This window comes from Corvus hawaiiensis, chromosome 10 (genome assembly GCF_020740725.1).
Source record: "Corvus hawaiiensis isolate bCorHaw1 chromosome 10, bCorHaw1.pri.cur, whole genome shotgun sequence".
Classification (NCBI taxonomy): domain Eukaryota; kingdom Metazoa; phylum Chordata; class Aves; order Passeriformes; family Corvidae; genus Corvus; species Corvus hawaiiensis.
In genome coordinates, this window is record NC_063222.1 from 22,705,664 (window position 1) to 22,729,569 (window position 23,906).

General features: G+C 36.3%; 1 protein-coding gene across 7 annotated transcripts in view; it reads right to left on the reverse strand.

Moving 5' to 3' along the window:
- The window catches only part of NAALADL2 (N-acetylated alpha-linked acidic dipeptidase like 2), a 421,863-nt gene that overhangs the window by 99,915 nt on the left and 298,042 nt on the right, over window positions 1–23,906 (reverse strand). For all 7 annotated transcript variants that reach the window (XM_048314549.1, XM_048314548.1, XM_048314546.1 and 4 more), the window contains 2 exons: window positions 10,633–10,776; window positions 2,319–2,411 (listed from right to left, as the gene is read on the reverse strand). In XM_048314549.1, coding sequence (XP_048170506.1) covers window positions 2,319–2,411; window positions 10,633–10,776 — 237 coding nt within the window. The remainder of the gene's footprint in view (window positions 1–2,318; window positions 2,412–10,632; window positions 10,777–23,906) is intronic.

Consider the following 23,906-nt stretch of genomic DNA (forward strand, 5'->3'; position numbering starts at 1 on the left):
TTCCACTCATTTAATGACAGGAATTAGGAACCAAAATGAATGGCCTTACAGGCCTCTAGGCCATTAAAGAACGTGCCACTAACACAGACGGATCAGACAGGATCAATGCTTGCCCTGTATAATAATTTCTGTTTAGCCTGTGATAAGACTGTGTGAAAGGAGAGAGCCCTTATTAAAATAATGCAGGATATTTTGATGGAGAAGGAGCTGCAAGCAGCAACTTACTGCTGGAGATGCCAGCTGAATGAGCAGGGGCAAAACTAACAGCTGGTGTCTTTGAAATTCTTCTTTGCACATCTCTCCCTCAAAGAGAGGCAATACTCTAAAGCAAATGACTAAAGGAAAAGCATAGGAGAAAGGATGGTCATGCTTGCAGGGGAAGCAGCTGTCCTTTCTCAGAATCACATGGCAAAAAAAAAAAAAAAAAAAAAAAAGAGAAAGGACTAGAGATAGAGAAAAAATACCCATCAGATACCCTTGGAGGTGATAAGACAGGATAGTGTTCAAGGTAGTGATGGGCTTGACAACAGGGGTTTATCATTAAAAATAGTCTCTTTATCCTGTCTTTTCTTGTTATACATCCCATTTTTAACCATGTCCAACAGAAAATCATTGTTGCATTTTTTGGGTTTAAAAATGCTACCAACTATCACATTTCATCTACTCCTAAATATTTTAACATCTCAGTTACTGTTTCAGATGCTCGTTCCTACTCCTCAGAGCAAATGCCAGCTAAGGTCACCATTACAGAGATGTGCTTCTCTGTGTGTGTTAGGTGGTCTTTAAGCAAAAAGAAATAAATTCCACCCTTGGTGATGCTCTGCAGTCTTTCATTTTGCCTTCTTTCTGTACTTCTGTGATCATAAAGGTGAGTATTTCATGTGTATGAAACGAGCAACACCCCATCAAAATGACAGAGAACCAATGCCATGAAAATATCAAGATTCAAAGCAATTGAGGAGGAATGACTGTAGTGTCAACCAGGAGGAGTAGAGAAAGAAACAAAGGTTTAACATCAGTTCTGTACAAAACATTACAGTGCATTAGACATTTAACTTGTGCCTATGCTAGAAGACAGTTGTTATGGCCCTTGTTGAGCCAGACATCCATGAGACAAATTGTTGCCATCTGGATACTGCCACTGACTTCACTTATTTCACTTATTTATAAATCCTTACTTTCTTAAATTATTGGCAAACATTCTAAAATTAGTTTCTGATTAAAAATGTAGTAATAAGATGAAAAGTTCAGATATAGAGAAGATAGAAGACTTGTTAAACAGAAACTGAAGCACACTTATTATTCTTTTTCTTGCCTCTTTCAGAATTCAACAGACAGAATGTCTAAACATGGCACTTTCTGCCTTTCCAATTCCATGACAGCTATTTGCAAAACATTAATAATAGCAGACTGGTAACTTCAAATTCATCAAGGAAATTAAATCCTTCATAGAAATGAAATTCACTGAGCTAATTGTTTCCTCTGTTGCTTTAAACAAAAATTTTGGCGAGAAGTACGGCGTTCTGCACACACAAAACTGAGTCGTTAATTCACCAACAGGAATAAAATTTTTTCCACCTCCTTCTTTCCATTACTTAAAATATGAAATGACTGGCCCACCTCCTAAGGGACTGTAAATAAATTACCATTCTTTCTTCATAACCTAATAAAATAGTATTAAGGCAAGCATGATGATGTTTTGATGAACATCTGCACACCAGGAACTGTTTGCACTATGTAAGTAACCAGCATTCATTCATGTTGCAGAAACCCTTCACCTTTTAGGTAAATTCACTTACTAACAAAATAATCTCAAAATGATCATATGATATCCTGATTACAACATTATCTATGTACAGCATCAAAGGACAGAGGGGGGTTGTGCTTTATGTCCCAGTTGCACTTAGAGTCTTATTGTTCAATTATCAGACATGGAGAACAGTAATTATTATTTATAGAATTGTATAAAACTAGCTTAAGGCATGATTGAAACACAAAATAAGGCAGCAGCAAGTGTTAAAACCATATTAAAATGAAATACCACAGTTACTTGGTACAAACTACTGATACTCTCTGTGCTTCATGTGCAACACCTGCTGCTTGTGTAAAAATATGCTTTCTGTAACTACAATATCCCCTTCAGCTCATGCTTTAACCCTCATGTTCTTTCCTGTCATAAATTACAAAATGGCTACAAAAAAGTCTTTTTCCTTCCTCTGTATTAATGAATTATCTGGCAAAATAGGATCCTGATCCCAGCTATGACTCCCAGCCATCATGAAACAAATAATCAATACAAATGACAAAGGGATACTTACCAGGAAATACAGCTCCTTTTAAATATCCAATGACATTAGAAATGGTCTTGTAAGTTGTGACTGACTGAATGTTCAGACTGATTGTTTTTTTGCCTGTTAAAAGATAAAAAAAAAAAAGAAAATGTTAAACTTATTTATTTAGCCAAGAAATGTACAGGCCACATATATAAATTCCACACACATTAAAAAAAAAAAAAAAAAAAGGTTAAAAAAGCAAAAAATTAAGAGGAACCACAGATCAGAACATGAAATATGACAGTATTTTCTTAGTCCCCTTTTAGCAGCATGATTCAAAGCCAGAATCTCAAAAGAGATCTCTACTCCTTGAGTTAAAAGATCATTGAATTCACTCAATAAATGCTGCCAGAATACAACAGAAGGAAAAATTTAAAAGAGTAGGATTTACATAACTCTGTGATAACGAAATTGGCCTTAATCTTCATAGGTTTTTCTCACCTAATCCTTCACCCAGGTCAATCTATCAGTAATGTTCACCAAATTATAGCTGGTTTGTATTACATTTCCTTCTGGAGAAAAACCCCTGGGTTAAATCAGATGGGAACAGTCAGAGCTCCCCACAGCTTTGCCAGCACAGCCTTTGGTGGTACCCTTGTGAACATATGCCCACAGCAGCCCAGGTTTTTGGCTTAGCTGGTATCAGATGAGAAAATGGTGCAAATACAAACGCAGAACAACTTCAAAAGCTGCTAAAATGTAAGGAACTTGCATTGCCAGTTGAGACTTCAGCACAGAATAAAGCCAGTAGAGTAAATGTCTGAGTTTAAATAGATGAAAAGAAGGTGGGACACAGTAACCACATGAGTTCCTGCAGTTTGTGACAGTGGAAACCAACCAACCAACCAACCAACCATGGGGAGCTGCTGACACCTTCCAAACGTTTAATTTGCATGGTAACAGATTGTGTTAACATCCAGCTCACTTATAATGTCATAACTTCTATCACAGAGAAATGAAAATGTCCTAAACTGCTTGGAAGTTAACAAGTAGCAGTTGTGTGACAAGAACCAGTGCCTGACCCCAGACCTGCAGGGAGATCCTCCTCCATCCACAAATGCCCCAGCCCTGTGGCAGAACTGTGCTTGAAGGCATCTCTGTGACAGAATTCCTTCCGTGTCCATACCCCAGCTGCCACAGACCGAAATTAAAATATTCCACAGAGCATTCTGCTCTCTATGTCCCAGGCTATTATCCTCCCACAGATCTGTTAACTGTTTCTTCCCAGGCTTTCTTTCCCCAAGATGCACAGAATATGCAAGTGGGGAGTTTACTGCAACATGTGAAATAAAACCAACACATCGTTACTGTTCTTCAGGGTTCATTTGCTGGTTCATATGGTAAATTTACTTTAAAATCCTATTTAAAATAAAATAAAATATATTTGAATTCACTAGTCTTCATTGGTTTTTGAAAAAAGCAAGCCAACTGCTAGGATCTTTGTTTAAAAAAAAATGTACTAGCAATATTTATTCTATTTTTATTCAGACAAAACCTTTTCTGTTATCAACAGATGTGTCTTCTCTACGACAATTCTGATTTTGCTTGAACAAACCAGTAAGGAAAATGCAAGACAAGCAGTTAATTAAAAATAAACCCCAGCACATGACTTTGCAACAATAACAGCAAGTTAATATTTTATTTGACATATAATTAACTTTGCTCTTCTGATGTAAGTTACTGTAAGATTTATTAATGCCATGTAAATGAATCGTGTTTGTTCAATAAATGCACAGATATTATTTTAGAATTTAAAAAAAAAAAAAATCATTAAAAAAAATACCCCAAAGGATTCCCAAAGGGTCTTTTAAAACAAGTGGAAACAGCTCAAGCCATCTATGTTGACTAAGCATCTTAAATTTAATCTAAACTATGCAAGTTACTTCTTGCTGTTGTTTCTCACCTACAACCATTCTAGAGCCAATTCACTCTTCTTAAAAAAAGGTATTTTAAAGTCAAAAGTGATCTCCTTTCCTTTTCCTACAACACTTTAGATGTTTGTTCCTTCAGGCCCCTTCTCAGACAAAAAGAAGATAAATCCTTTTGAAGACAACTGACTTCACTGTTTTTCCTTAATCGACATCAGCTATCCAGTCTCCAGCTGACAATAAAGACACAGAAAATTAACTTCTGGCAATACACATATTCTAAAATCAGATACTTGAGTTAATAGTCATGTAACACAGTAGTCAGCTTAAAGTGACTTGGGCTTAAAGGCTTAGAACACCAGATGAAAAGGCTGAAACTACTCTTTGGAGTATACAGCAGAAGCGAAATTTAATCCCCTCTCTAAACAGTTCTGACAACAAACCTCTCATCCTAACACTGTATTTTAAGGATCTTGACAACTTGCACCTTTTTTTTTTTTTTTTTTTTTTTCTGTATTCTCTGGAAAGCTATGAGGAGACTCTACCTTAACATTATTCAGGATACACTGTCTTTATGTAAGCTCTGGAATAGAAGAACACAAACATATTTACTGCTACTTTTTTTATTTCTTCCCTGACTTGGAATCTGTAAATTGTCTAATACCAAATGACTACATTCTCCCCTCACATTTATATAGTTATTTTTAGAAATCCATGGCTACTTTTCCTCTCATTTGACTGACAATTTTAGTACTTCCGATGAGAAAAACCTTCTATTTGCAGTAGTTATGTTAAAAGAACATGTGTTATGCTTGCTTCTTTTTTTTTGCTTGTAATCCCAGGCTCATACATACAGGAGTATAAGCTTTAACCTCATTTTCAAACATGTTGGTTAATTCTTGCCTGATCATGCTAAATACCTATAATCAGACAATTTTCTGAGCATTTGAGTACTGGATTTTAAAAAGCATCTTTGGGGACTCAGGTTTGAAAACTGAATTCATTTGACAAGATTTTTTGCTACTCATTGACCAAGATTTCCCTACATGCACATTTAACTCCAGTATAGAAAAAATGAAGTATAACTGATTTCAATGGAATAGCTCCTGGATCATAAAACCAGAAGTTATTTCAGTAGACTGCAGAAATAAGGTACATTGAATAACTTCAAGTAATACAGTTTTTCAGATAGCTCCTGTTGAAATCAACACCTGAATAAACATATATCAGTCTGAAATCACAACTGAACTAGAGATTTCAAACATTATCAAACATCCATGGTCATGTAACTTAGGGGACACTAATTGAGCTGAACTGCACTTGACAGATCCATATCAATTTGAGTGCAAAACCTTATCTACTACGTATTTTATGTCAGTTTTTAATTAAGTTCAAACACAGAACTTTAAGTGAAGAAATATAATCATCACACACATTTATGTAACAGCAGGACTTACATACAAAAAACACTGCATGCAACATGATACACTTAAAAAAGTGAATAAATAGAAAATAGCATATACTTAATAATGCATATAATCTCAGAAAAATATTTTGTGATACTATCAAATTGCATATGCAAAAATCAATACTGAATCTATGCAATGTACAGTGTGTATAAAACTATTTGTACAGGAATATGTCAGAACACCTAGACAGATGTCCCTGTAATGAAAAGCCTTCACTTTTTTTTGTGTATAAACAATTCCCCATCTAAATCTGGTATCCCTAATATTTCTCGCCTAATAGATTTCTATCTGATGAATCAAGTATGCTGCCTACTGACAACATATTCTCCTTTTTTAACAAATATTCACAGATCTTGAGACTCCAAGCCTAATCCTACTATCAAGAGCTTAATGAATAAACTCCGTGATATTTGATCATCTTTTCTGACCTACAATGAAGAATCCAGAAATAAAACTTCAGATGAAGAGCGTTTGCAAATAAGCAATGCCTAAAATAAAGTCCTTTAAGGAGGCTCTAAACTAGGATGGCCTAATGTGATACAGAATAAATGTGTCACAGTCAACATCAAAGAGAATTGAAAATGCTTCAGATGGTGTAGTTGAATTTGATAACCTCACACTACTTTCATTCTTTACCTGCTTTATAGCAATCAAAAGCAAAGCATCACACAGGAAAATATTGGCGCAGAACAGAATTCTGAAAATGTATCTTAATCATTTACAATTCTGCTAGAAAAGCTCTTGAGGCTTCAGGTGGGAGTAGAGAGAAGATACATAAAAAATGCTTCACACTGTTCATGCTTAATTCTTCTCATGAACTTCTGTTTAAAAAACGAACAGAATTTAAAGTGATCATGAAAATAAAATCCAAGAGTACTGGTATAAATGTCTGTAAGTTTTCATGTACAGGATGTCTGAATTAGATCAGTTCCCTATTTAACTTGTTCTTCTTTCAAATGCCAGTAAGAGACATCTGCAGAACCTTGTTATCTTCCTACTGTTATGACTCTAGATTTGGTAGGTACAGTAACGTGCACTGCCACACAGTATGCTGGCATCTTTCTCTATTTGTTTCCTTGGATTCATGTTTAGCAGAGTCCAAATAGCCAGAAATTATTGTACTGTTTTGCATATTGATATCATAGTGTGAGATGGCACAGCCAGAGTTTATTGAATATGGTAGTCTTTTATTTTCTCTGACAGGTAGCAAACTACGAAGGAGAAACACATATAATATTATCACAAGGCTGTAGTTTAACAGGAGGAGAAATATATTCTTTATCACTCCATGCCCTTCCTCTGACTGAAAAGAAGACAGGCTTGATTTGCACTAGTGCAGAACTTGGCAGAGAACTTTATTTATCTTGGATGAGGATCGTATAATAAAGAAAGTAACAGACTCTTCCAATTATTCCCCTTGTATAATTAATGATTCGAATTTCACATGATCAGAGTTGACTATAAACTCGGTATAATGAACATCTGACATGTGGAACTACATAAAATAGATGTTCAAAGTCTCATAAAAATTCATTATGTTGTGCTACAAACCTTTCCAGTAACAGTCAGTTCTGGTTATCTGTTCCACTCACCCGTTTTGTTACAGGAGGTAGATTTGTTTGCAGCCTACAATGCAGCTCTGCACTGCAGTCACTGTGATGATTCAGTATTGATCAGTGACTGTATTTTGTAGACCAAAAAAAGATCAAAAGATTCTACCTAGAAAAGCATTTTGATCTGAGTAATTTTACTGTCTGCAGCAGAATGCTGGGAGTCTTTGTATACCTGGCTCTATTATTCACACAGTGTTTGATATCATTCAAGTTACTCAAACCATTCATGCTTCGGTTTTATAATTTTAGAAGTTAAAGTATTAAAAAAAAATTACCCCTATTGCACAGGAAAAGGCATTAGGAAGTGGTAAGAAATGGGATTTTTAAGTGAGATCACTGCATGAATGCTTGCATTACACTTCCTACCAATTGAGCTGTATTGCTCAGGCATACTGGGTCACACCAACCTGTCATCTAGTCCTTATCTCCAAGAGTGACCAGCAGCATAAATGAGGGGAAGAATGGAAGAGTAGGATGAGCCACAGACACCTGGAGACCGATCACTACTGAAATCCTAGATCTTTCTCATCTGCTCTCTTCTTAGACATGAGACAGGTAAGTAGGAAAACTGTCACTTAGAGCCAAAGGGAAAAATCAAACACATACTGATCTGTTTCAACACCAAGCTTCCAGGATTTCCATTCAAACCAAAGTATATGGTCATTAGTGGCAATAAACACTTTGTAAATTAATTCCCATTAGATAGATTTACATTAAAAACCCAAGAGCTTAACAGAAAAGGGTAATTTGTACATGACTGCAATCTCCCAAATAGTGGTAAACTTAACAACAACAAAGACAGTTCACTGTACACAGCAGGTCTTTCTTCATTTATGTTTATAGGAGTGCTTTAGTTTTACAACAACCTTCACCATGTTCTAGCAAATACCCTGGTAAGATTTTATAAAAAAAAAGGAAGCTTCAAAAGTTTACAGTTTCTCTATAGAAGTTCAGTCTGAAATTCTAATTGCCTATCTTTGGGAGAAAGTTCATGGGAGCACAGAATTTCAGATTAATGAGGTTTAACGATAATGTACCACACCAAACAAAAAGCAAACTTAATTACTGACTTCACCTAACACAAAACTAACAGATAACTTCAATTCCCACTATTTGCTATGTAGGTCCTGAGCACTCGATCTGTCTGGGATGTTTGCCTCCATCCCCCCACTCCCTGTGTCACATTTTGTCTCTTGAAAACTGCAAGGCTAAGGGAAAAAAGCAGCAATGTGAGAAAACTATATATAAATGTTTAATCATTACTGATGAATCTACTGTTCAGCTTTTTGAAACATACTGATGAGAGAATGATGATCATTTTATCCTAACAAATTTTAAGCCAACCAATCATCTGAATTGCTCATTCACCTCTTTTGACAAATAAATGATGAGTCCTACGTCAGAAGTGAAATCTCTCTCTTAAGCTTCTTCAAATCAACAGGAAGACTGCAAATTCAACCTTCACTCTTCTCAAATGCATTGCTGTCCTCAGCATTATCTCTTTAGCTATTACTATTATTAAATAGTTATACACAATTTCTTATCAAAAGACCAGTTTTTTCTCTCTTCCATTAGGGCTGCTACTGAACAACAGCACACTCTGTGCTCCAGAACATCAACAGCTTCACCATTACTTCAAGGAAAAATGTATCATAGTACATTACAGAATTATACAAGGCTTCTTCTTATAGTCCCTATTTTCTCAATAAATTGAGAGTTTTTTAAAAATCCCACATGGATTACTGTAGTTCAGAACCTTACATGAAATCAGACACAAGCTGTTGTGTTCACCCAGAGTCAACCAGACATGGACTGGCTCTTAATACACTGCTCGCTAGGAATATTCTTTCTTTCCAAAAATTCTGCTCTCACAGAATACCTGTCTTCTCAGGGAAATAAAACAGACATGCTACACCTGTCACAGAAAAAAGCAGAATAAGCTGCCCTTTAGATGATTCTGTCCTGCAGCCTCCAGACAAAGCTTTTTGAGAAACAGACACTGTGCAGCCTTTTATCTTTCTAAAATGAGTGTCATTTTCCAGCCCAAATTCATGCTTTGCTCCAGGCACTTCAGCTGTTGAAAATTCCTTCAACACTAACAAGCTTCATGCATCCTACCTGGAATGGTTAAGCACTTGTTCCTTCCAAAATAACCTTTTCTTCTTTTCTACTGGTTGTGGAGACAATCAGTTCATTTTTAACATATCTAGTCAGCCATGCATGGACAACATTAGTCCTGCCTAACCACAACAGCTTAAGCCATGAAACATGAGGTCCTCTGCCTTCCTTTTTAGTATGCTAACACAAGTCATAAAATTAATCAAGCTTTTTCATGACTTGTTGTATTGTACTCCTATTCCACAATAACCTTCCAAAAGCAATAAACAAGGGATACAGCACATGAAAGTACATAGGTTGCCCTCAAAATCTGTTTTTACTGTTATCATCACTGTGTGTAGCACAGGATACAGTGGCAAAATTAATTTGCCTCCTCCCTTCCAAGACCACAGTTTCGAATCAATTCATTTAAACAGGCATTATGATAAAATACACATTTTTTTTCTGGTCAAAGATGGACACGTACAAAACAAAACTGAATTACTGTTTAAACATGCACCTCATCCAGAATGCTCTCTGGAAGATGTTCCTTCAATGAAACACTGTGCAGCAACTTTGCTAGAAGACTGTAGTCTTATTTCCCCCCCCCTCCACATCAGCAATAAGTTTTTTCAAGCAATAATCTGTGTGACTTTGCTAATGGCATTATTTCTAGGGAGATACCATGAATGCATTCATCTGGCTCTATTCAAGGTATTTTTCTCTTATCACGATGTACATTTTCCTGGTGAAACTTAGAGAAAAAGCTGCCTGAAGGTTCAGATAACAATACATTTATTCTACAGAATAAACAAATTAAGGAACATAGAGACATGTTTAGAATTTAAGTGTTGTTATTCCAAAAACAGAAAAAAGAGCCACAGAATTATAGCGTTACTGCTGCCTTAATGTTAAAAATCACATTATTAGTAGTCCAACAAGGCCTAACGAACTATACTGCAGCACTAATAAACCCTCCCTAGTGATGGTATCTACACAGAGAAGGTTTCAAGTCAATATTAAGAATTAGTGCTCAATGCCTTATATATACATCTTTTTTTTTTTAAACCACATCTTCCATCTATCAGATTTTAGGAGCATAGTTTTAGACTGTTCACAGGCTCTTCTAAAAAGCATCTAAGCAAAACATACCTCAAATCAGCTAAACCTCCTAGTTGTATAGTTATAGAAAGTGGATTTGGAGTCCTTGAGGAACATTCCACAGGTGTTAAGTGTCTTTGAAAAGCATTACCTGTAGCTGGCAGCTGGAGGGGAGTACACCTGTCTTTCTGGGCAGTGTCCTCAGGTGGGGAAACAAGTTTTCTGGCAAGCACTGCAGAAATTGGTTGTACCAAAAGTGTTGTGAGGTTCAGTCGATTTTGCCTGTAGCTTCCATCTTAAATAACAGAAAGAGAAAAGCAATTTAGTAAATGAAAATTAGATTTCTCTCCTACATAAACCAAATACAAAAATGCAAACATCTACCATATAGCTTCAAATAAGTGATTTAGATAAGCAGCTGTTGTTTTGTGCTTACCATACTGAAAAAAAAAAGCTTCTTCAAGAACATGTACTACAAAATTACATGAACACATTACAGTATTTGGGCAATAGTTCCACAAGGAAGAAACTGTTAAAGAGTCCAAGCAGGTATTTGATTGTGAATTAAACACAACAAATTAAACTGGTGTGTAGTTAAAGGAATCACTGAAAAACAGAATTACTGATCAGCAATAACTTTCAAATTCAAGTAAAAACTGAACAGCTGGAGGAGGTCTGGAATAGGAGGGTACTAAATACACACATCAAGTGGAGAAAGATATGGATCAGAAAGCATCAGAATACCTAATTCACAGCTTAAAGATGTTAAGAAGACATTACTCAAACCTCTCAATATTAGCAGTTTCATGCAAATATTAAAATCTCCCTTTAACTGAAAAAATGTGAGTTTCCATACACATGCCTAACATTTGACCATGGAAAGGTTTCTGATGAGATAATGAGGTATTTTGGGAGACCAACTGACAGAACCGGGCAAAAAAAAGCACCTAATTTTGCACATGGAAATGCTCTGAAGCACTTCAGCACAAAACATCTCTTTTCTCAGCTATTTCAGCTGCCCTAATATGGGGACCATCTCTTCCTATGGAAAGCAAGAACACTTCTGGCAGAAGAAAAGCACACCATGGAAAAGGAGCAGAGGTTGATAGCCTGGGGCAGGACACAGCTCTAACACAACCTGAAACACCCTCAAAGCCTTCCAATGTATCTGCCCCTGCTGAATCATGTCCAAACTTTCAGCTAAAGATTCAGAATACAAGGCCTCTCCCTGAGACCTCTGTGAAACAAACACTGTACTTCCTGTCGACATCGAGTTCTTTACTACCCAACATCATCCTTTAAATTCTGCGCAGGCACAAAGGGAGAAAGCAACCAGCAGCACGTTTCAAATAAACTTCTATAAAACTACTATCAGGACTGTTGCTACTGAATCACATTAAAAAAAAAATCTAGACACATCCTCTTTTTTTATTTTTCTTTTTGTTCTAGGAACTTCTGAAACTTTTTACAGTATACCCTTAATCATAATGCAAAAATCGACCAAAGCTATACCATTTAATTATGGAAAGACAAAAGGTGTTGTTCCACTTTAACACACAGTGGCAAGATTATCAGTGCTCAGTTTGAAGAGAATCAGACAAATATTTAAGTAGAAAGGTAAAGCTCATTCAAAATATAATTTTTAAAAAGCTTTGTTTCATCAAATTTTGTCTGGGTTCAAAATCTCTTAAAGTTGCCACTTCAGTAAACTGATGGCAAAATCGCTTTGGTCAAGCTTTGGAAGTCTGTTTCTGCAATCAAAAAGAATCCTAAAAAGTCCATCAGAGATGTGAAATTGAGACATTATTTTCTGTCCAGTGTTTGTCAATCTGCAGATTGTACTACAGGAGTAATGAAGCTCAAAAAGTTTCAGATGAGGAAAATCTCTCCTTTCTCCAGTTACTTGAGATCCATACCTGAATAACCTGTGAAAGATACACTTTCAAGAACAGCTTACAGGAGAAACCCCTCCTTTATATACCCTTAGTATTTAAAAATTAACCATTTCACAATAAAGATGGAGTTTGAAGTACGGGAGAAAAAGAAAAAAAAATCTATAGAAAGGCAGATTTAAGTTATCTGGGCAGATTTATCTGAAAGAAAAAATTTCTAATAGAGGAACTCATGAAGACTTGACTAGGCAGGTGATAAGATCTCTTCAACTGAAATCTTTTTAGAGAAAAATGAAAGCAAACATCTGTCAGGAATGATGCAGATACGGCTGATTCCCTCCCTGAGGGAAGGTGCTACATTAGATGACCTCTTGACATCTTTTCCAGGCCTGATTTCTATAAAATTCTGTAGTAACTGAACTTGACAAACTATTAACAAAGAAAAAAAGCACTATTGGAATTAATATTTAAAAATGCTTAAAAAAAGGAATGAAAAGAAAAAGTTAGAGTTCCTTTCCCTCTGCCAGGCATTTATTAGTTGCCACTTGTTAAGGAGGCTGAGGAAGGCAATATGCATCATGATCAGATTTCGAAAGTGAACCACTCAAGACCAATCTCTGCAGTGCACATTTAAAAACCTGGAGATTTCTAGGGCTCTAGTTAAAGCCTAATCATTCAGTTTTTAAATACTCATGGGCTTGGTGCTGTAGTGAGAGTGAAACAGTGCAGTGCAACTTCATAAAGAAGCCAGCGTATCGAAAGAACTTGGCAATTCTTGCTGGCACTTTCTCTGCTGGGTGCCAAACCCTTGGGAGCACAGAGCTCTTTCAGGATCTGTGGGAACAACAAATGCTTCGAGGATAATTTAAATTTGACATTTTGCTTGTAATGAAATTTAGTTTTATAGCATGATATTCTTCCAAGAAGCAGAATTCCTTTTTCTCTGCAAGTCTAACAGCGTAACCCTGCCAGGCCAAGAACCACTATTAATTCAGAAAGTCTCTGGAGAACTTACTGTAAAGCGAGCAGGAAAATACAGTAATCAATTATTAAGTTAATTTTAGGAGCACAAAAAGATGCAATCTTTAGAAAGTTTCTGCATGGAAAGCAAGGCCTGCATTTCTACTTCTGCAGTGACTTTTGATGTTTGATGTTTTCTTTTTCAATCCAAGCTCAAACCTTGAGCACCAGTTTCCACACTGCTCAGTCTAACCCAGCACTTCACAGTGATCCTTCACTTAACTTACTACGTTACTTACTTACTTACTTACGTACTGGTAACATGTTCTGAGATTTCTGAACTTAATAGTAACACTTGTGCACCATACCCCACTCGATTCTAGGTTAAAGTACAAGTTTATCATCATTTCAGTGATTTTTCTGAAGACTGAAAAATCAGAGTTAGTCACAAGGTCATACTTCTCTAGCCCCAAAATATTGCTTCACCCACAGCTTCCTCGGTATTATGCAAATAGTATTTTATATTTCTCTTAGAAGTTTTGTGCTATATAAATCAACTTTCTCTTCATTTTTGTTTAAATTCCAAATTTAAAGTGAGACTGGACAGAGCACTGTATGTCATCATTATCTGTTTATTCAAGGCACCTTCTGCCAGGATCAGATAAACCAAAAAGTTAACAACTAAAACTGTCTAAAAAGTTTACTGACAGAATTCATCAAAATAATTTCTTCTACTACCTGAAACACTGTTTTAATGATGTTCCCCCAAAAATAAAGACAAAAAAAGTAGTCCGACTGAACAATGGGGCGTAATTGTACGTACCCACATCTTTGACCTTCTGCTGCATTAATAATACAGCAGTATTAGTTTTGAAATATCTGAAGTGAATGGCTCATTAATTTTTCACCTTAAGCTTAATAGAAATTTGACAAACAGTTTTATGCTGAGAATAGACACTCCAAGCAGGACTTCACAGCACGTGACAGGAATAAATTAAGAGCATAAAAGACAGAATAACGTGGGTTTGGTCAAGTAAGACAGTTCTGTCACTCAGTTGCCTGAAGTGAACAGTTAGTGCAGTGCATTCCATTTATCCATTCCCAGTGCATACTCTGCACTGTCCTTTGTCAGCACTTGATCTTGTATTAAGCATGACAAACTCAAAGATGTACAAACTGGCATGTCGTAGACATTTATGTTTTTTGTGCTTTGAACTCATACACAGCTTCCCCCCACCTTTGCTGGTAACATTCAACAGCTGTTAGCTCCCACTGGTTCTCCTGCACCCAGCCACAATGATTTGTTTATATTTCTCTGAAAAAATCATTTTATCTGTGGTTCTTCTGGCTTTATCTAACCAAACTGAAATGAGCTGTGCAGCACCTATGACAGGGAGGCTTCATGAGCTGGTTGGTGGCTCTGGGTACTAAACTCACACCATGACTGGTAATCATTGTAATTTTGCTATGCAGCAGCTACTTGATTAAATCTTCAGCTACAGCTGCTTACAATACTGTCCCCATGTCCATTTTAAAGGCAAACTATTCTAACCCAAAAAATCAGCCTTCAATTAAACCTTCACATCCCACTTAGCCTCTGTTATAAAATGCACCCGCCTGCTACACCTCACAAAGCCACTGACATATTTTTTGCCGTCCTAAATTTTCTCTTTGAACAAAGAAACTCATTCTAGCTGTTATTTCTTGCTGAAAGTGTATACGGTCAGAATACTGACCCAGAAAAACTGATGCTGTTCTGCAAATAGTTATGAACAGGAAATTCTGGGAAAGAACTCCACATCTGCTCAGTTTGGACTTCCAAAGTCAAATAACGTTTTTCTGCATATTAAGTTAAAGAGAGACCTCTTCCTCTAACAAAAATGGTGCTGAACACTCCATGGTGTTTAAAATGGAAGTAAGAATTGATTTTATTAATGGGAAGGAGAAGACCAAACTTCAGACTGTCAAATATCAGCTAGGATAAGCAAAAAAAGAACTGGCACAGAAAAAAGTTACCCAAGAGGAGCAGAACCTGGAGCAGCTGCCTACAGAGTAGAACTGGTAACAAGAAGTTTCCTGCTATGTCTTTATTCAGTTCTCTATGAATTACCCACTGGAACTACAAGGTGGAACATATGTCAGCTTTGAAGTGCTTTGCTTCACTAGCCACTGGTAGAAATATGGAGGAAGAGAAAAACATTTGCTTCTCTTCCATTAAAAAAAAAAAAAAAAAGAAGTTTAAAATTCTGCAACCAGGGATTTTAACAACAGCCACAAGAAAGGCCTTTCAAAGCAGCTTTACAGGCAATGGAGCATGAGATGATGAATCACAACAGCATCGTGGCAGCTTGCATTTCAGGATGCATGGCCACAAATGGGCAGGGGATGCTTAGAACTATGTCGTGATTGGAGATATGGGTGAGGAAGATGTCTGTGCCTGTGAAAGGTTTATGCACATTTACAGGAAATACAGAACTGAAAGGCAGTGAGGATCACCCAGAAGAGAAACAAGCTACTGAGAATTCTCAGAAAGGATCTAAAAAACATTTTTCAATTTTGTCTTAACATTGCTGATAGTTAAAAAAAATTCTTCAAAAACAGCTTTTTAAAAAATTCACATTCCTATGATGTTAGGAGTTAACAAAAAGTTTAAAAGAAAACTGAAGATACCATACCACCTGTGATAAACTCCCCAAATAATAATAATACATCCACTGATACACAGAGAAAACCAGAATCCTATAGAAATACTGATTTGCTTTTTAAAGTATATTCACTGTATTCTGTTTGCATAACATTTTGTCAAGGGAGTGGATGCAAATCTGTGTATTACTCAAGACTGTCTCTTTAAACTGATTTCTGCCATCCTTAAAAATAAACCTAAATATTCCATAGTTAATACGAAAAAAAACCCAAACCCTCCAGAACTTGCTGTCATGTTTTTCCCTCCCTCACAAGGAAATGTGTTTAACCACCATGAAAGAGAAAAAAAACATCACTCCCCTCTCTCTCAGTGCAAATCACTCTTGTCTTAATGCCTACTTAATGTACTTTAAAAATACTGTCAGTCTTGATTCTTTTTATGATACGTAGAATAAAAAGCAACACATTTATTGTGTAAAAGCGAAACTGCTTTGACACACTGATGCAAAACCATCTCATTAATTTCTCTGCTCCTTTCTGAGAAGATTTAATAAAATGGCAAGAATAAAAAGAAAACCAAACAACTTTGCACAATACCCTCACCATTTTAAATCCCCCTTTCCACTTAGCTCATTGTAGTGACTAATAAATACAATGATATAGAGGTGGCCAAAATAGAGCAGCATTACATAACATTTCCACATCAACTGACACGAAGTAAAATTTTTCCTTTTTAAGTATCCTACAATTATGTAACCACTAAGTTGTAAAAAGGAAAGAGCAGTTCTTCCACATATTACAAATAGCTAAATCATATTTTTATGTTCTACTAACAATGGAATGTAGCAGGAGAGAACGGGCAAGACAATTCTCAGGTTTTCCTGTGTTAGCAAATGCCTGTCTCACTAAGGAACTGAAAGAAACTCTCCACTGATAGACAGCAGGTTTGGCCACATGACAAAGAAACCTCCCAATGTCCAACATTTTAACAGTGGTGGTGGATATTTAAAAGGGTTAATCAAAGTCTTATGGGTTACAAGACAAAAAATAAATCTCTCTTGATGATTTAAAAATAAGCTTATTTTAAAAATTCAATAATCATAAATATAAGGTTCTGCACAATTTATTCTTTGCCATTCATACTGAATTCAAACTAGCATATTCAATATTTCAGTATTTCATTTTGGATTCTATTTGAGGCATTCTTGATAGCAGAAAATCTGCTTAGCACCTTCTACCTTCATTAAATATAAGATCATAGCTACAACCCACTGTAAGGGGGGTGTGTGGAATTAATCAATGCTGAAAAGATTGGAAACACGCAGAAACATCAGCCATGTAAAAAGCTGACCACAAACTGCTGCAACCATATTATCCAAATCTTAATTTGGATTATAATTTGATATCTTCTATTTTCCTAAAATATGCAAAGGTATTAATCCAATAGAGTTCAGCAGAACTACTCGAAGCAATTGCTCTGTTGTTCAGAACTACTGCACAATCCAAATTATTAAGTATCAGACACATATTTGGACTTTGCTTTTTAATCCTGCTCTTAGGGAAAACTACTTCAGGAATCCTATACCTGCAAGCCTATGTGTGAAATGTACCTGTTTGTTGCTCCCAGAAAATATATTACCCAGACTATTAGCTATAGGATATTGAACTGGAATCTGGAGGGAAGCTCATGTGTATGTGTGTGTGTGTCTGTGCAGGAGGGAACACAAATCAAACTGATGAACTAAGCTTGGCAGAGGTGGATTTTAAAACTAATACATTACAGAACATTTTTAACTCAAGTGCCAAGCACATTAGAGAATTTGTTATCAGTTTCATTGAAAAAAACCCCAATTCTCTCCCTCCTGATCCAGGCAGCCACCAAGCAGGAGTATCCTGCAACGGAGTAGGACCATGAAGTCCCACCAGCAAACATAGCACACAGCACCTCCTGCATGAATTATGTTTTCTGTTAACCACTTCAAGAAGTAAGGAACTTCTGGCATATTAAAGAGTTAATGGGTTGGTCTTAGAGCTTCTTCCCTCATGAAACAAACCTTGGTGATGGTGACCACAGATGGAACAAGCAACAAACGTGGAAATGAGACACTGATACAGATTTCCTTCCCTTCAGTGATGATCAAGACTACATTTAGTAAAAGAAGGGTCTTGCTTTATGTGCAGTAGGTTTGCAGCTGCCAGAACACACATCAGGTAACATATTCAACCCTTGTTCTGATTATGAACAAGCACAGATCCCTGTTTACTCACAATAATGAGATTTACTGTTATTAAAAATAATAAAAGCCTTATAGTGCTCTACAAGGAATGGAATGCAAATAGAAACTCTGTAAGAAAACAATGAAAATGACAGGTTTAGGATGACAATTATTTTGTTTATAGCATGTAGTGAACATTGCAATGACTCAACCACGTGCTGTCTGTACATATTTGGAGGAGGGCGTGAAATAAAACTGTGTATGTTATCTGTGGTACCACATGCTTTTCTCAAATAATAAATATCTCTGATGCATTTTTCCAGATTTGTTTGAAATCGTTAGAAGTCACAGTTTGGCATCACCAGAGTTTAATTGTGCCAGCACAATTGTTTCAGGAGCCATATTATGAAGCAGATCAGCACACTTCAAAAATCAGTGCTCTTAAATAAATGAGCAGAGTAAGAGGTAAGCTGGGACAAGGAGGTGAAAGGCATGGCAAGAATTCCTCCAATTCAACCCAAAGCCTTGTATTCCCAAGCCACAATTCCAGTATCCCACAATACCCATATCCTCTAGGACACAAAGTCATTCCCAGGCACAGAATGACACTTAGATATGCACATCAATTCAACAGCTTCTTACAGATTTTAAAAAAATAACTGAAAAATCTTTATATTATCCTTTTTCTCTATTTTTTTCAAGGAATTACGGGATAATTCAAGAAAACCATTTAAAAAAAAAAGACAGCCTCTAATATTCTCTCTGAAAATTGTAAATAATTAATATGTATCTGCTGTTTTAGCAGTTTAAAGAAGCTGTAGTGTTAATTTTGCTTGCACGATATTAATGTCAAAACATTTTTAAAAGACGATAAATCTACTAATAATGCATGTCTAGCAATGTAAAGTATGTTAATATCATTTAGCTTTGTTTTGGTGGGGCATGCAATTGAAACTGCAGAGATGCTAATTTTCACATTAAATTCTGATTATATGTATCAAAGGCATACATGAAGTTTAAAAAAAAAATTAAATCTCTATCAGCTTTTGTCTTGTGCTAAAGGGCTTTCATCCAGTCAAAAGAAACACAGAGAGGAATCAGTGGTTTTAAAAAGCCAGATTGCAATGGAAGTGTTCCAAGTTCTCAGTTCATCTTTATTAATCTTTCACACTCAACATCAGATAAAGCAGATATATAGGGTCATGTACCAGTAATAATCTGATTAAAATTACTGAAGAAAAAGAAATATCCTGGTAAATCAATCTCAAATGACAGTTCTCTGAAATGAAGATTCAGGTGTTCTCAGACCCCTATTAATCGTGTTGATAGTACAGAGTGGAGAAAGAGCTACGCTCAGAAATTCCTAAAATTCTGACTCTATGGAAATCCTTGTAACACATATTGGTTTATTTCTTGGATTACAGAACAAACAAACCATAATCTGTTTGCAGTGCTCCTCAGAGATATGAACACTGGTATTTAATTTACTTAATAACTTGCTCATGTATTTGCAATGTTTTATTATGTTCATGCTGACTCGTGCTACTGCTGGATTCAGCTTCGGAAGGCGATTACAAACACCCAGGAGAACTGGATTTTGTTTTGTGCACAACAGCATATTTTGTGTGAATATTCATTCCAAACTCTAAAAGGAGCCCTTGGCCCCTAAATGATTTCTGAACCATTTCTTGTAAGGAGCTTTGCATCCTCAAATGAGCTTGTGCAACCTGAGATGAGCATGAAAAATTAATCATTTTCTTCAAATAACAGAGTTGAGGAGCTGGTTAATGTTCAGGTTAAACTCCCTGAAATTCAAGGACAATTCGAGTTAGGAAGATCAGAAGCAAAGAAAATTTGTAAGAAAACAGAAAATAAGGCAATGCTTGAAAAAACCAATTCCTTGTTGAAGAAGGGTAGAGCAGCAGCATCATTTCAGAATATTGCATTTCAGGCCATGTTTTAAATGACAGGTCAGTGATAAACATATATTCCTACACATACTTTTAAAAAATGCTACTTAGGATTATTTTTCAAATTAAATAAATAGAACAACATTGCCTCAAACACAGTGGAGATTATTGCCAATTATAGCTACTAAAATTCAGCAGAAAATAAGAATATTGTAATTTGAATTATTACTTAAAACTAATTTTAAAAAGTGTCCCCAAGTTTCTTTTTCTGGGGGGGAAATAAATATTTTTTTGTCAGATTATATTCATATCTAAAATAATGCACCCCCTGGCAGTGGGTTTGGAACTCCACTGCTAGTGGAATTTGGAATCTCAGGTTTTTAAACAGAGAATGACCAGCAAAAGACCAAATGCTATAACAGAATAAAAAACTTGGAAAGACAAAAAAGAAAAATATAGTGCTAGAACAATGAAAAATGAACATGGAAAACAACAGAAACTTTACAGACCAAAACTAAAATATTGAAAAATGGGTATCATGTTCTACATTTTTCTGCTTCTACACGTTATTTTGTAGAAATATCACATTTCAGAAGTAAAATATAACCAGGGAAGTTCCACAGATTTTTCCCATTCTTTAGGCAGGCTCAAAGCATTGCTTATAATTAACACAAATGTGTTACCCTGACTCATTTGAAGACACTTTTCCTTTTAAGAGGAATAAAAAGGGCAGACTCTTTACAGCTCCTCAGAGAACATTCCCTTCCTAGCTCGGGTCTTGCCACAGAATTCGAAGGACATGGCAGCACTGAACCATCCTTTGTTCCTTCCCACAGTGCTAAATGTGCAGAGCTCACTCGGGTCACAGCCAAAGCAGGAAATCCATTCCCCTATTTTTTTCCTATTTTTACGTAGAACACAGGTCAGCAGAATACCAAAAGAGCAGTGGAGGAGAAGAAATCAATAGTTTCCTTTTGACAGTTACCCTGAAGTTTAATGCAATTTAAATGATACCTAGAACAATATAAAACATACACGGACAGAAATGCCTATGCAAATCTTGCTCTTTGTAACAACTGCACCTTATCTAAACTGTTAGAAGAGGTGTGCTACTGAAATACAGCAAGTGCTAGCAAAGAGCTTGCAGCAAGTAAATTGTTTCCACAAGCTGAAACTGCAGAGGACCTGGCTCTCCTTTAAAAACATGCAGGTCCATGGAAGATACATAAATCAAACTATGTGCAAAAACTCTGCCAAGGAGAGGACCTGTTTATGCTAAAGGTCAGTACCAAGCACAATGTTCCTTGTTTCATTTATTCATCAAAGTTACAGGTACTTGCTATGGTGGTATCTTGACAAATTCTTAAGTGTGGACAGTTCTAATAAACATACTCCCTTTCAACAGCTTACTATTAAAATTTATTCTCCTCTGACATCTCCAAGGACTACATCTGTCTCTGAAGAATGGGACCTCAAGGTTTCAAAGATCCACAGCATCCACATCTATCAAGAAGACTCTTGACATGTCTGAACTTAGATATACAGAAAAAGAAATGAACTGAAAAAGTATTCAGGACTCATAATTCATGTATGTGTCTAGATATTATGGTAAAATCACCTCATGCAGGCTTCTGATTCAATAATTAGTTGGACATCAGGAGGAATTTCTTCACTGAAAGGGTGGTCAGGCATTGGAGGGGGCTGCCCAGGGAGGTGGTGGGGTCACCATCTCTGGAGGTGTCCAAGAAAAGACTGGATGTGGCATTTAGTGCCATGGTTTAGTTGACAAGGTGGGGAATGGTCAGAGGTTGGACTCCGTGATCCTGGAGGTCTTTTCCAAACTAACTGATCCTGTGACTCTATGAACTAAGGCAGAATGATGGCACAGATACCTACACAGACTATTATGGCCTGCAAACACATGGATGTGCTCGCACACACCCCCACACCAAGCCTGTGTCGCATGAAACGGAGAACTCTCAGCTGCCACTGATGTGCTTCTGGAGAGCACAGTTTGGGCATCAACCTCACCGGCCAGCAGAGTTCACAAGCTCTGATGTGCTGTTGTATTGACACAAACCTCACCCAACATTTTTTTTCAATGAGAAAGGCACAGCATCACCCTCCTACATCACTTAGTCATTACTGCAAAGTTCATTCAGCATTTGTGTTAAAATATGTTTGCTAATCCAGCCCTCAGTGTTGCCTATATTCTGATTCTATTCACTGTCACAGTTCCATGGGTTTTTTTGCCTGAAGTTACTCAAAGACACACAGAGCTGGTGAGCCAGCACCACAGCTCTACTGTAGGTAGTAGATGTTTGAACTCTATCATATTGATAGGTAAAAGGCCCAAGAAATACACAGAAATATGGTTCACTGAAAGAAACACAAATAAAAAGAACACATGAGCTATTGCAACAACATGAGTTAAAGAAGTTATTTTCATGAAAGGAATGTGTCACAAGTAATCATCACTTCCATTTCATGTTGTCTCCTTCTCAGTACTGGTAGAAATAAGTAGATGCCACATTTGTAAATTCAATTGGCACTGTTTTGCTGAAGTGACAGATGATTCATGTTGTGATTGCCTCTTCACCATGTAGCACCATTCTTTATTGTCACAGGTACTGGATTTCATGCAAGAGTGCAAACTAGCATTTGCAGTTTTATAATAAACCATTTCCTGTCAATAGTGCTGTAAGAAAGTTGCAATTTGCCCTCAAGTATCTGTTTTCTGCTCAGAAACAAATATTTACAGCCACTCAAAGATCAAATATGATTTTCCTATGCAGTCAACACTCCATTCTCAAACCTGGTGCATAAGGGCACTTCAGTGAGACAGAACTGGCTGAGCAGTTGAGTTGTCCACCACTGCTCATTATAAGGCAAAAATTCAAATACCCCTTTACACAATGTCAGGCTACCAATTTTACTGCCTGCAGTTCAACTGCAGTAAACAAGTCTAATATTTAACTAATAACAGACCAGAGGGCAAAAACACTATTTTAGCCTGTAAGTGGAGCTGATCTTTTCTACTGTGCTTTTACTTCATTTGTGGCTTTTGCACAAAGAGCAATACAATAATTATGTGGAAAAGGTATTTAATGCTGTGAAACAAGCAAAAATTTACTACATGAAAAAGCACGAGCTATTGCTTTGCTACAACTCTATTTTAATTAAAATTAAATTTTCATCAATTTTGGTTTAATCTGGTTAAGCAATTCAGAGTCCTGATTATCTCTAAAAATGAACTGAAAATGTAGCTCAGAATGAAGCATGAAGAGGGCACTTGAAAGATATTCCATTATTTTCCTGACAGCCACAGTCATCAGTGCTGAGTGAAGCCAGCTGCTGAGAAAATGATAAATACATTTAACTAAGTAGACACATATATGTATAAAGGACTGCTGCTTGCACTGATTTGATAGAAAACACAGAAATGAAGGAAAATACTTCTTAAAAAAAACCACAGCCCCTTGATTCATTTCTCATAAAAATCCAATCCTACTTATAAGTAGAGTTGAAAAAGTGGCACTGACTCTTGGAAAGTGTTAATGGGCTAAGAGAAAACACAGAAAAAGGAAACCTGAAACAATCAATCACCCAAATTATTTAATATATTAATATGAATTTGCTATAGGCTATCATTTATCTTCCTTACAGAATGCTGTTGTACATATAATTAGATAGTATTAGACCTGTATTGATGAAACTTCATATATCTATAAACCTATATAATTTAATGACAAAATTAGATTTTTTTTAACATATGCAAAGTTGTTTAAATAATAATTTTCCCAT